Here is a 14440-nt window from a genome sequence, read left to right on the forward strand (position 1 = left end):
ATAACCTTCATAAGTATCCCAGGGGCACTTTGACTTCATGCTATTTACATGTGGTAGCATAACATTTTAAATCTAGAAATGTTTAAGTGAGATAGTTCTTGAAAGTAACCATGCCTACAGTGTAGTTGGGATGTCTGTATCATTTGTTGTGTGCTTGTGTAGCTCTGGAAAACTTTCTACAGCTCCTAAAGCCAACAAGGAGGTCAGAAAACATGTTGTTTATGGTTAAAATAAACAGGGCATTAGCAAAAGACATCTTGCTCATACTAGCGGCTCATTTTCACTGCATACAGAGGTATGAGAGGGGCTCAGTAATTTATCTACCTCAAGTGAAGTGATGAAAGGGGCTAATTGGTGTACCTTCATGATTATGTTGCGCTGAGTTTTATGGCAAAAAAAAGATGACGAAGAACGGAATAAGGACGCCGACGGACTTGCGCTTCGTCCGTTCGCGTCCTTCTTCCCTTCTTCGTCATCTTTTTTTTCCCAGTGCAAAATGTAGTGCAACAATATCATGAATTAGATTCTCAGCTGTACAGAAAAAAGTTATTGCAAAATATTTCTTCAGTGACTTTAGCTAACCCTTTGTAAGAAATTCTGCTGTCTACCACACAAGGCCATCACAGCTTCCTTGACGTTTTCCTCACTTGAAAACATGGGTTTGCTTGGAAAACATGAACAAAAAATATTCAAAGAGAGCCAGGTCAGGACTTCATGGAAATGGCACATCTGCTGAAATCTACATTATTTACGGATTACTTCTTATGATCGATGACACATAGATCATGAAAACTCGACTGGCGTGCTTGCTGTTGTTAGCTTGCCTTTGCAAGAATGTTTGTAGAAACTGAACTTGAAGTTGCCAATTTCTTAGCTATTCTGGTGTCCTTAATTCATTTGTCTTGCAAAATACGCTTAGTATCTTGTTTTCTTAAATCTTGAGTAGATAAATTATTAAATGACTTTCATATCATCTACGAATGAAGCACATTCAAAGTTAGTTGGTTAATGGGGGAATTTTCGCTCACTCATTGACGTTGTCAACCTCTGCTTTTGGGGGGGGGGGGGGAACTGTGACTTTTATGTCTGCAGCCTCCATACATTTCTTTTTAGTCTTTCTGAGTTATTGAATAAGGCATTGGGACATTGGCAGTCAACCTTTTTTTTTTCACTAGCATACCACTATTGCATCATTTATTTGCTTCCTGCTAACACGACACCAGCAGGGGTTATCAGATCCTTATTGTGATCACTTGTTGTCATTTTGGTTAGTAGTATGGCGGAACGTTATTCAAACATCAAGAAAGAGCGCACTCCACAAGACCTATGTTGTGTGTCACCCGCAATGTTGGAGTAGTGGCTTTGGCATGGCCTTGCTATGCACGAGGTCGTGGGATCAAATCTCAGCAGCCGCATTTCACTGGGGGCAAAATACCAGAATGCCTAAGTACTGTGCATTGGGTGCATATTAAGGAACCCCAGGTAGTCAAAATTAATCCCGAGTCCCCCACTACAACGTGCCTCATAGTTAGGTTGTGGTTTTGTCTAGTAAAAAAACAGAATTAAATTTTAATCAATTAAAACTTGTGTTGTATGTCCTTCCTCCTCAACGTTTGTGTAATGTCCCGCCATTTCGCCCAAGACAGAATGCGTAGCCTAGCCTCTTGTGCACTATCAGTCACTTGCATTTTGCAATCTGTGGCAAGTCAGTTTGTGTACACATTGGCAGCTTGCTATTGCTGCTGTGATAAGCACTTGCTTTCTGACAGTTCCTGGTTCAAATCTCATGTCTAACCCATTTATGCCGAGTATCCTACATGTACTACACTGTTTTTGTTCGCCGTTACTCTACACATTTCTTATAGAAAAACTTGAGGCTGCTCCCTGTATTCATAAAGTGATAACTATTGCCTGTGTAAACTTTGGTAAGTGTTTACCTAGACCTTTTCTTGTGACAAAAGATGCAACATTGTGTGTGCGCAGACATCAAGAAGGGTGCCATCTCCTGCAGAAAAAAACAAAGAAATTTATGCAAAAATAATTTGTTGTTGCTGAGATTGTGATTACCTGTCCATAAGCGACAACTTACCTATACGATAAGATATCTATGCTGTGTATTTAAAGCTTTGACACTTAAGCTTCATAAGGTGGTGTCCTACATGTTGGCAGATTGGGTGCGATTTTGAGGGTGTATAGTAATGGGTGTGTCAGACATGCTACCAAATAGAGACTAACATCATCAAGAATTCGGGCGTGTCACGAACTGTTTTGTTCCTTTTTCTTCTCAGAGAAGAAATTCTTTGCTCAGGCTTTCGCAAAAAAAAAAGCTCCACTAAGGCTAAAGGTAATTTTGAATCAAACTGGCTCATGTAATGAGGTGCCCTCATCCGTATGGATTCTTTTGCCTGAAAGTCACGCTGCTGCTGATGAGGAAATAAGTGATCAATATGCTACCAGCATGAACCATTCGCCGGATGTCACTTTTCTGGCTGAAGGAGCAGTCAAGGTTTTGCAATGCAGTGATAATGTCAAGGTTATCACCAGCATAATGTTCAAAATTTTATAGAAAGTAAGCGCAAGTGCAATCTGAGCACAGTTTATTAGCACCCAGTTCTGTGGCCATCCAGTTTATGAAGACGCAACCTTGACTGCAATAGATGCATTTCACTGATGGAGTGGCCACCTTGTATATATGACAAACTATTGTACACAGCGAAAGAATAGGAGCTTACACGGGATAAGGTGAAGTGCTTTCAGGCTCTCTTCTCTGGTGAGCTTTTCCAAGACTTATACAGTACCATTGAAACTTTATTCATTCAAGTAATTTTCAAAGCATGGCTGCCAGTTTTCGATTATCGAATTGATTGTGAATGTGCGGTAATCATCTCACTAAGTGCTACGAGCATGTTGTAGTCGCGTTTAATGCTCATAGTATGGAACACAAACTACTGGTTATGAGGCACTCAAGAGAAAACAATTCAAATGTCATGGTAAAAAGTCAGAACATTTTATAATCACCAGATATAATGATACCATGAAAAACATGGAGCTACTTGACCAAAATATTGCAATATACTGCACTGTCATATAGGTAAGAAGTGGTATTCTTCTCTACTTGTTCAGCTTTTCGATGTGTGTGTCAACAATGCCTTCCAGTTGTGCAAGGTGTGACGCTCATAAAGCTGAGTTGTTTGCATTTCAAGGAGTCTAGCAATCTTGTAACAGAAGGCTTATGGTTATAAGTCATTGCATTAAAAGTGCCTACAGTATTTGTTGAAAACACAAAATTGATTTGGCCTGTTCGCCCGCATTCTGACTCCACAGGACAAACTATTTATTCCCACTGCCTTAAGAAAACTACCATGCTTTAAGAAATTTTGCAGGATAGTTCGTATGAAATGTTTTATATTTTACGCCTGATAAGGACTGCATTCGCCTAGTGTCCTATTTGTAGGACACCTCGATATCAACACAACAGTTACAACAGAAATTTCTATCAAGAAACTGCTCATACTATATTCTAAAGGCTCTGAAAAACTTTTCATGAAAAAAATATTTTTTAAATTTTAACTTGTCAAAGTTTAGGCTTATATGGGTTAAAAGCTAGGCCAGTGTTGTAGGTACAATGTCTTGGCAAAGTTTCTGCTTTCTAATCACGAAAACTTCAATTTGCATCCTGTTATTTTGGTCTAAACAATGACTATAGATGCCAAGTTTCTAGAAGAAATCCAACATCAAAACAATGCTAGAAACGCAGGAAAGGCCATCATATCTAAAACTCCATGGAAGCTTCAGTTAAGGTATTGCAAAGCAAGAACAGATTTGCTATATTTGAACAAAATTTCCTAACCTAGGTAATTCTGTAGGAACTGAGGTAACTGCATTTATAACTTATGTATTGGTACATATCTTGTTTCTTTTTTATATGTTTCCTCTTTGGTATATTTTGCCTCTTGCTTGATGACAGTGTCTGTTGTTACAAAAGCTTCCAAGTGTTGTGAGATTCAGGTCACCTTGAAATCGGGCACTGCACATAAATAATTAGTTTCACCAGGTCTTCCTATAGTATAGTACAATTATGTTAGTTTTAAATGAATATTTCAGGCCAAATTTAGTCATGATCCCCCCCCTTTTTGTTTCTAGTTTTTCAACTCCCAGTTGCACATGCACTCAAGATAACTTGCGCATAAGAGAGAGCATGTGACACTACTGTGCACAACAGCACTTTTTGGAGATGTTTGTCAACATTTGCATGAAGTGTTGACCACAACCCTTATCAAGGAGCTGCCGCTAGCTCATTACACTTCTGTCACATGGTAATCAACAGTGCTTGAATGAGGGATACCTCAGGCTGGAGCCACCATTTCGACGAGGAAACTTGTCTAAACGCCTGGGGCATCCCTTGTTCGACCACTGTTCATTGCTTCAAGCCTCCATCTTGCTGTGGGCTTCTCTTGTTTGGATCTCTGTCACATTGTTTTTCTTTTATTAGAAAAGTGGATATAGATAAGCAAAACATGCAGTACTAATTGCATTCACAACCCACAAATACATAATCTGAAAGGATGTTAGCAGTTTGCACCTTGGTTTGCAACAGTGGGGTGTGCTGTGTGCATGTGCATGTATTTTCTGTGACTGGGCTGACTAAAGCCATATTTCTGCATTTGGCATTTGTTTACTTACAAATTTTTGAGCTCATGTCCACAACACACCTGTGTGTTCATGTTTTCGGCTTCAATTCATGAGCATTGAAAATGTTGGTGGAAAGTTTTTAGAAATATCCTAAATACCTCCGAGGTATATTTTTTGGTTTTATATTGTAATGACTTCTGTCAGTATGTCTGTTAACTGCTATTTAGATTGAAATATCATTTTGCCATGACCTTTTGCATGTAATAGATTGGTCATTGCAGTATTTCATCAACCATTAAAAAACAAGTTATGGCTGTCTAATTTTATGAATGACATTTTTGACTTGAAACCAAAAATATGTGGCAAACCATGTAGGCCACAGTGCAAGAACGAAGCCTCTTGTGAAATATGTCTGGATTCATTAAGATAGTTTGAATCTCAGACAGGTATGGTAGGTAGCACTTATGCAGTATGCTTAAGCCAGTGCCATTGTGTAGTCACCAAGCTATGCGTGCATCACCTCTGCAATTTGTAGTGACAGTGTGGATTCTTCAAAAACACTGCTGTTATGTACAAAGAAACAAAAGGAAAGTGCCAGCATAGTTATCTCTCTTAGCATCAACCTGTTAGTTGACAGACATGCCAAATTCTTTATAGGTCTCATACACCCACACACGAACACATAAAAAGAAAAACACAAAATCTAGGCTGGTATAATGTAGCGATTCTGTCTGCTTAATTCGATTTCATTCTAATCTACCACTACCAACCAGCTGACCCTGGTGAAAACAAAAGCAGAGCACTGCTCAGACCACTAATGAATCTTGAAAATGAAAATAATTGCAATAATATCGCTACATTATTCCAACTTGAGCTTTCTGTGACAAGCAAAGGGTATAAAAGGGGGGGGGGGGGAACAAGCTCTTTCTTTTATGTTCTGAGCTTAGTTTTTACTGAAAAACACGACTACAATGCACCACAGCTTTTATTTATTTTTTTATTATTTTTTTTTCTGCACCTGTTTGCTGAATGAAATGCCAAAACACTTTCCTTTTTAGTGTGACTGCTCCTACAAACATTCCAATGGAAATAGTCAAGGCTGTCAGCTTAGCACAGAACAATAATTTATTTAGGCCAAGTGGTTGTAAAAGCATAAGTATATGGTCATTTTCTTTATTTACATTCAAAAATATTTTTAATGATCTGCACATGTTTACTGCTCAAATAAATAATTTCACTCATGTCACATTATTATTGAATTCCTGGAGGTGAAGTTTGGAGGTTAGCCTTGCTTTGCCATGTGCTGCTAGTTCAAGCAGAAGCTGCGCTTTTAAATTGAGCGAAAGGTATGTTTGCTCAAGACTGCTCAGCACAGTTACCTCCAGAGGCTTAGCTCTGAAGCTACACCTCATTTGAGAAAGTAGCCTAAGGTTTGCACTGCAATCGATTGGGACCCTGAACCTTACACTGAAAAATGTATTTTGAACTTTTAGGATGATGTAGCATCGGCTTTATTGACCCTTATGAAGTAAAGCTTGTGAATATTGCCTCACAGTCTAATATTTCCATTGCGGAATTTTTATACCACTACATATGTGGTGTGCTGCTTGCACTTGGTCCAGGGGAAAGTGAGGCATTATGCTTCAAGAGTGGAATCATAAGTCTGGAAATACAAGATCATACAAAAACTAAAAAAAAAGTGATTGTGAAGCATTGTGGCAATAATCATATCAATGTAACAAGGTAACATAATGTCGGGTAGCTATTTTTTACAGCGAAGCTGTCTCTGGCTAGGATCCGGGATTTTATGGTGTCTGTACGGAAAAGCTCTCCCCTAAAACTCTCCTAAAACAAAAGCAAACCCATGTCGCTGCTTGTGTCGGAGCTTGGTTTAACCCCACCTGTGTCTAAAACGATGTCTCTGTGAATGTATGACGTAGTGCGTGACGTAGTGTGCGCCTGATAAGGCGACCAAGGGGCGCCCCTTGGCGCAACCATGTGAACGCACTAGTGCCACTGCTCACACATTCATCGTCGTCGTCTTCTTCCACAGCTGGCTCCGTTGCCACTCATCATTCCGGCGTTGTAATGGGGAGGCCGTGTTTACGGGGGGTATGTCCGTCTTACGTGACGGACAGACTTAGTAACAGAGGTGATAGTGAATGTATGTGGATACTTATCGTCACGATGACCACCGGTCAGGACAAACATGTTTGTACCTTTGTTCAAAATTCTTTGTCACCTCTGTGTTGTGCGCTAAACAGCTTCGCTGGTCATCCACCTTCACAGAGTGTAATGGCTCAGGAATTTTTTATTTGTCCTCGGTTCATCAGGTTTCTGTTCCAAAATATGGGGATAATTGCAACACCTGATGTGAGGGTGGGGCATGAAGCTAATAACATTAGGTAAGTAGTGACTCTGCATAGTTAAGTATTGCAATAAAAGGAAAAATAAAACAATTACGAGCCAGTATGGAACAATGCTAGCATGCTTGGAATTGGGATGAGCAGTTTACTCAGTCACCTGTTGTGTAATATAAATTTTGTGTACTTTGTCTAAGCAAAACACGTTTGTATTTTTATTGGCACCTTTCCTTGCAGGATGGCTTATTCCAAATCCATTCATTACTTTTTTACATAACATTTACTTATTGCTTTTACACAATGTATTTAATTGCTGGCTATATGAGTACCTTCAGTAACTTCTGCTGTCATGATTAGTCACTCCACAGGTACACTGCAGATGAACAAAATGATTGGACATGAGGCTTGAAGTTATCTTGGCGCAGTTCACATGAGGCTCTATGGCACCAGTAACTATGGACAGGCTCAGGTAAACATTGTGGGCTACACTTTCCTGTGACTGGAGTTGGCCAAGCTTTTATAGCTGATGTGTTCACAAGAGTACTGACTGACACTGGTTGGTTTGAATGTTGAAAATAAGATGCTTTTATGAGCTTTTCATTCTCCCGATTTTTGTCGACGCAAGCTGCTTGTGTTTCTTGGCATAAATATCTTTAATAATTGTGCTCCACTGCTCTATCTTGGTACGTAAAACTTTAGTCTCCACTGCACGCCGTAGAGTTTGTACTGACTACACAGCCTGGATTAATTATGTGGATTCCAAGGAGGGTAAATCATGCAAGCCATAGTGGTAACACACTAGACATGGGAAATATATGAGCTACAAGTTACATGAATATTACAATAAACTGTTTGCAAACTGCTGCGCTTTTAGTCATCAACTTTATATGCATGGGTAAATTATAAACACCAGCATTTTCGGTGGAAGGCCAATGACCAGCCTGTTAGTAATAACAATAAAAAATTTTATTGTTAAATGTCAGTTTGAAGAATCAGTTAGCATTCATTGGCTGGAACAGTGCGTGAATATTAATCTTGTCCATTTTTGAACCTAGTGCAGACTATTGCCGTGTATTTTTATTTATTGTCAATAATTTTTGTCAAATTGCATTAAATGCTTAGAGGAGAAGGTGAACAGAGGGGCCCGATTTTTATTAATGATATAAGAAGCCAACAAACAATGACACCAAGGACAACATAGGGAAATTACTTGTACTTACTAATCGGATTAAAGAAATGATAAATTAATGGAAATGAAAGTGGATGAAAAAACAACTTGCCGCAGGTGAGGAACAATCCCACGTGTTTGCATTACGCGTGCGATGCTCTAACCATTGAGCTACCATGGCACCATTTTCCTATCCACTTTCTGGGGTATGTATGTTTTTACTACTAGAACTCTGGGAGTGTTAGCCAGCGCCACCACTCACAAACCTTAGCAGCGGGTGTGGAACATCCCTTCTGCCGCAGGCGTCATGAGTACATGATGCTTAATGTGTGATAGGGGGCAACATTAATTTGCCATCCATTTAAGTATGAGAATCAAAGGGTGTCAGAATAAGAAGACACTACCAAGTGTGCACACATGTGAACACTTAAGGAACGCTTACTTTAACACATCAAACATCATTTTTGTGTGCAGTATCTGAAATGTGAGCTACTTGACATGTGTAGTTTGAAACAACACAGACGGACTAAAAGAAAGTGCACAGGACGTAAACAGGAGAGTGAAAAATTGGGCATGTTGGTTATGCATAATTAAGCGTACAGTGCAGCAGCATGAGATGGACAGGAGCAGACAGACACAGCGTTGTGTGCGCTATGTCCTGCCTGTCTCATTTTTCTGCACAGTGTATTGAAACCAGGTTGTCTACCATCTGAGAAAATCTAAGAAATCTGGAATATTTAGGGGATTTGCCTTTTCTGGAAAATTCAAGGGAAAACATAATTTTCACCCTGGTTACCTTGAAAAAAGGAAATTAATACCTGCAGTAGTTATGGCAAAGCTAGTGATATGCCAGAAGGCAACGAAGCTTCCAATGGAACCTACATGATTCACAAATAATGGTGTCTTTTGCTGGTTTTGCTATTGTGAGGCTGGCCAGGTGGTTGGAATGTGAAAGTGCACTCCAACTGACTTACAGCGTACCACTATTAGTTGTCAAAAATAGTGGCCTGTCTTAGTAACTTGAACAAGCTATAAACTACCATTGCGTTCATTGTGCTTGAACTTCTAGTGTCATAGACTGCCAAGGAATTTTCGTAAATACAGTCGGGGAATACCTTGAACAAGTGAAGGAATTTGAAGATGCCAACATAGTAAACACAGTGATCTAAACATGAACAGGACTTTCTTTTCATTCGTCCATGTTGTGTTGCACTTGACTTTTCAAGTATGAACCTGTCATTTTTGCTTCAGAACTTTTTGGGTTCACTGCATATCAATGAATGTAGTGTGAGGCTACCTTTGACACTTGCCCACTTACAGGGATTTTTACTGGAGTAAATTAATTAATACAAATGATTTAGTAGTAAATTCTGCCTTACTGCATTTCCAACTTGCTCCAACACAAACTTTAATGGGCTGTGCAGTTAACACTTCCAGGGAAGTTGATCAATTTTAGTTCACTGTGAGATGCTAAAGAGAAACACTGAATCAGTTTAGACTGATTTCTTTCAAAACACTATTTTTGTTAATTTAGCAGTAAGAGGTCAATAGGTGACCCGTAAAAGACCGAGGGATTCTGGGATGCGCGTCCTGTTCGCTGTTTCTGGTTTGAGGAAGCGTAGCCGCCGCTACCGCTTCGCCGTTGAAGCCTATTGATGCGCTTGCAGTCGGCCTTGGTCACACTCAAAGATCACCCGGTTGCAGGCGCCTAGCAAAACCATGGTCGCCTGTTCAGCTGTTGGCTGCTCAAATTCAAGCAGTTAAAGGTAAACTCGTGTAACTACTGCCTTGCAGCATCCCTTGCTGTGTCAGCTGTGCACAAGCATCAGAGGCATGGCTATCACTTCCAAAACTGAACCATCAGTGAACAAAAAGAAAATGAACGTACAGTGCCACTAATCAGGCGGCAATGAGCTGTGTGAGGGCCGACACTGAATGATTCCCCAAGATATTTCTTTCTCTAACATTGACTCAAGCAACACTAACTATTTCAGTACTCGCACGCACATATAGAGGTATTATGAAACATGGTTTTACGCCGCGAATTTAAACGGGACAAAGCGAGATACATACATAATACTCGTAACCAACTAGCCCACCTTAGTTCCTTGAACACAGATAGAGGTAATGTGCAGCCGTAATATGTTGGCGATACGGCCATCTTGTTGACAAAAAAGCGAAAACTTCTAACTGCGTACTTCGAGTAAACCTCGAGTTTCGACCAAGAAATGCCGTTGACAGCGCGCAGTTTCCAAACATTTTCAGCACTTCGTTTTCTAATTACGCTAGCTGCACCGTTACTGACGATATTGGTTGCAGCAACGATCACAGGGCAGTATTTACCAGGCTGCAATAGCCATCGCCTCAGCACTCAATTTTCTAAGTAATGCTTCTATACACTTGATAAATTATTGGATAAAGATAGCTTTTTCATATGTCTGATTCGCAGGCAGAGCAGTCAGTGACGGTGTGTCCAAGCAGCGGCAAATGTCGTAGAGCTAAACCTGGCAGAAACAAAAAAGGCCGCTGAACCGAAAACCAAACTTCGTTTATGAATAAAAGCGTATCCTTGCCTTTCTTGGCTCGTCATCGTCGCGCCTAGAGTGAACAAACCTAGAAATCAGCTGCATGAATGCTGGACATTGCTGGTCGACAAAGCGGACTGGGAAGCTTCACACGACTGACAGTTGAAACCACGTAGAAAAACACATGGGCGCCGGGCATGCCGCCGCTGCCGCTGCGTCGAACCGGAAGCTGCTGGGAGACGGTGCGCCCCACAATTCCCTGCGATTGCTCGTTTTACGGGTCACTTATTACCAGAAGAGAAAAAAGAAGGGAGAACTTTCAGAATATGTATATATATACACACATATATATCAATTTTTAAAAATTTCTTGCAAGAACTCCAGCTCTAATGCATCAGTGTGACGTCATGGATTTTAAAGTATTTTTTTTTTTTTTCACATTTGGGCCACTGAGGTGCAGTAAAAGTTCTCAGAAGTTGCCGCGTCCAGTCTCTGGCCTCTTTGGAATACAGTGTAGTCACCACCTGTCATTTTTATGTCTCTTGTGGCCTATCGAGCCTGATCATCTTGCAGTAAGAGTGAATGTCTTGGTTTTGTAGATATGCAGTTTAATAATACAGATCAACATATTTTTCCCTTTAGCATCCCTTTCAATCTAGTTTACATGCCTACAGCCTCCTTGTACAGGGTGATCATATTTAAGTCTTATGGAATTTTTAAAATTCGCCTGTGGCAAATATCATAATTCTTGTATTTGAGCTGGATTATTCGAAGTGGCGGACATTACCGGCAAGATAAATTGAAGCACATATCTAATTTACGAAAATTTGCTAAATTAACTTCTCAGTTAACTTCTTTACGGCACATTAAAATTTACGAATTGTAGCCGGTGAGCTTGCAAGACGATTTGTATCCACTTGAAGTGTATTTCCAGGATGACACCAGTTTCGAGATGTTATTTCCCAAATTGTGGAACAAAGTACCTGGGCGTTTCAATTATTTTTGTGATTCAATGCATAAGAGAGCGTTTTGTTAAAGTAAGTGGGACAACAGTGCATTTTTATGGCAAGTTTGATGGCGCATGTCTACGAACTGGTATCATTATGGTAATTAATTCCAAGTGGATGCGCCTTGCAAGCTCGCCTGCTACAATTCGTAAATTCCAATATGTGCCACAAAGTAATTAATTGAAAAGATAATTAGCAGATTTCTGTTAATTAGTTGAATATGTGTTTCAATTTCTCATGCAAGAAATGTCCGCCTCTCTGATTATTTCAGCTCAAGGACTAGAATTATGTTACCTGCAACAGGCAATTTTTAAAAATTTCTTAAAACTTAAAAATGATCACCCTGTAAAACAACTGGAACAAATGCTTTCATATTTGCATGTACAAGTGGGGGAAATAGTGGAAGTAACTGTCGGCAGCTTATGTCACACACGGGGGGGGGGGGGGGGTGTTCAAAATGCAGCCATATTCTTATTGGCCTATATGTAGGGCTCCGTGTTTTCGGATAAATCCAAAAAAATTCGATAAACACTTGCCGGTAAAATTTTTGACAATTCGGATTTATCCGATAAACTCGGATTTTAACGGCCAATATGACCCTGTTCCGTTCTATATTGAAAGTTCTATTATTTTATGTTCTAAGCAGTCATTGATACATCGGCTGGTTTGGCCGATATAAACTTTACCTCACGTCAACAGTATCTCGTTGATGACACCCATCGCACATTTAACAAAGGGCTTGTCGCGCACGGAGTGAGAGACGTATGACCGCTCAACTACAGTCGCAGACCTTTATGGATAATGTGCTTCTGTCACTGAAAAGTGGAGACAGACAGTTGAGAGGAACCTTTTCAATGCACTCCAGTACACCAGTGAATCGTTTTGGCTAGGTGTTCAAATTGAGGATCTAAATGTGAAGCACGAGTTACCCCGCGCGTTTGAAACCTATGCGCCGATTTTTAAGTTAGCGTTTCTTGAAACTAATGACATGAGCCAACTCATGAGTGATATTGCGAACTATCAGAGCTAATTAATCAGTAATGTTGTTGAACCCCTGTCGCTTTGGAGACTTCACACTGTCCAGTGGCCAGTGTTTTCTTGCTGCGTGCTGAGTCTTCTAGCACAAATGTTGAAAGGGCATTTTCAAAGCTGAGAATCATTAATTGAAAGGAGCGTGCTTCCTTCAGTGACAACGACCTCATCAAGTATGATTGCGTCTATTACAACAAGCTTTAAAGTTCTAATATGTACAAACGTAGGTGTTTTGTATTCAAGTATTTGTGCTTGTGTGTATATGTGTTTGTGCGTTGAAACCTTCCAAACAACAAAAATACGCTTCGTGTGTTCTGATATTTTCGTGTTCGGATATCATTTCATCTAAGATTTTAGAGTATTGAGAATAATGCAAAATTAAACTCCGAATTTCGGAGAATTGGGGATTTGCGAGAAATAAAGTCCGATAAACTCTGAATTTCCGCCAGAAAATAAACTCCGATAAACACCCTCCGGATTTCCAGAAACATTAACTCCGAAAACACGGAGCCCTACCTATATGCCAGCGTACTGTTGCATAAAGGTTCAGGAGGTTCAAAGCAGGGCATTGGCATCTTTGCCCATAGCAGCACACAGCAGCTGTGCACTTGCTGTCTACCGCACTTTAGCTGAAGTTCCACTGCAGGTCATGTATTGCTTTGAGCCACATAGCTTACTGTTGCTTGGTGTTTCTGCGTGCCATCAGCATGGAAAAGTAAGAATGCTTGCAATGAAAGATACATGATACAGTAGCTGAAAAGATGAAATGAAGGGCCACTTTAAGAGGATTCAATTTTATGTTGATTTTATCTCTTCTTTTTTAAAATTTGGAAATGTTGCTTGCTAAATTGATTAGTAAGATCAGAGAACACACACTTCCGAAGTTAACACCAGTCGTCTTGCGTAAGCTGCAGGAATACTGTTTTGTAATGTCAACCTTTCACTTTTCAAAAAAAAAAGAAAAAGGCAGAAGCACTCTGTGGGGATGAAATTCAAGAATGCTGGTCTACTTAGCATGCATACCGAAGAGGCCTAAGTGACCTAATCTTTGCCAAGACGCCTACACTACAGCTCTAATTACAACCTGCAGTGAAGTTCTGGGGCATTATTCATGCAAAGGGTGTGACGGTTTAGGTGTGCTGGTAAGCCATCCTATTTTGAACTATAGTGCAAACTTGATACAGAAATGTGACACACACACAGATAGAGGGTGTACGAAGTGTGTTCAAAAAGAAACCGAACTTTTGAAATAGCGCGCCAACTGGTAGAGGGAGCGCGCTGCGGCTACTGAGCGCACGTAGCAGCAGGTTTAGACAATAAACTGCCATTTGCTGTGTTTCGCTCTGACCGTTAGTTGGCAAGCTACAGCCGCTGAAGTGAGCACATGAGCAAGCTGTTCTTCGGATTGGTGCGAGGAGAACCTTTGGCCACCCACTGCGATGACTGCACTTTTGTTTCAACATCCGCGCCATAAACCCATGTCTCATCGCCTGTTATGATGTCCTTAAGAAAGTTTTCATCGTCATTGGCAGCGGCGAGTAGTTCCTAGCTGATTTCAACACGGGTCTGCTTCTGTTCGTCAGTCGACAAACGCGGCACGAATTCTGCACTGACACGATGCATCCCAAGTTTGTCACTCAAAATTTCATGACATGATCCTACGCTGATACCCACTTTGTCAGCGACTTCTCGAACAGTCAAACGATTATTTCC

General features: G+C 40.4%; 1 protein-coding gene across 8 annotated transcripts in view; it reads left to right on the forward strand.

Annotated features, from left to right (window-relative positions):
- The window catches only part of LOC119456502 (rho guanine nucleotide exchange factor 11-like), a 159694-nt gene that overhangs the window by 2330 nt on the left and 142924 nt on the right, over window positions 1–14440 (forward strand). For 5 of the 8 annotated variants that reach the window (XM_049669909.1, XM_049669910.1, XM_049669912.1 and 2 more), the window contains exons 2-3: window positions 1866–1925; window positions 7353–7464. The exons of 2 other annotated variants lie outside the window; for them this stretch is intronic. In XM_049669909.1, the coding sequence (XP_049525866.1) occupies window positions 7436–7464 (29 nt within the window). In that variant the 5' untranslated portion in view covers window positions 1866–1925; window positions 7353–7435. The remainder of the gene's footprint in view (window positions 1–1865; window positions 1926–7352; window positions 7465–14440) is intronic. One more of the 8 variants, XM_037718319.2, reaches the window with a different exon arrangement.

The sequence above is a fragment of the Dermacentor silvarum genome, chromosome 6 (assembly GCF_013339745.2).
Source record: "Dermacentor silvarum isolate Dsil-2018 chromosome 6, BIME_Dsil_1.4, whole genome shotgun sequence".
Lineage (NCBI taxonomy): Eukaryota > Metazoa > Arthropoda > Arachnida > Ixodida > Ixodidae > Dermacentor > Dermacentor silvarum.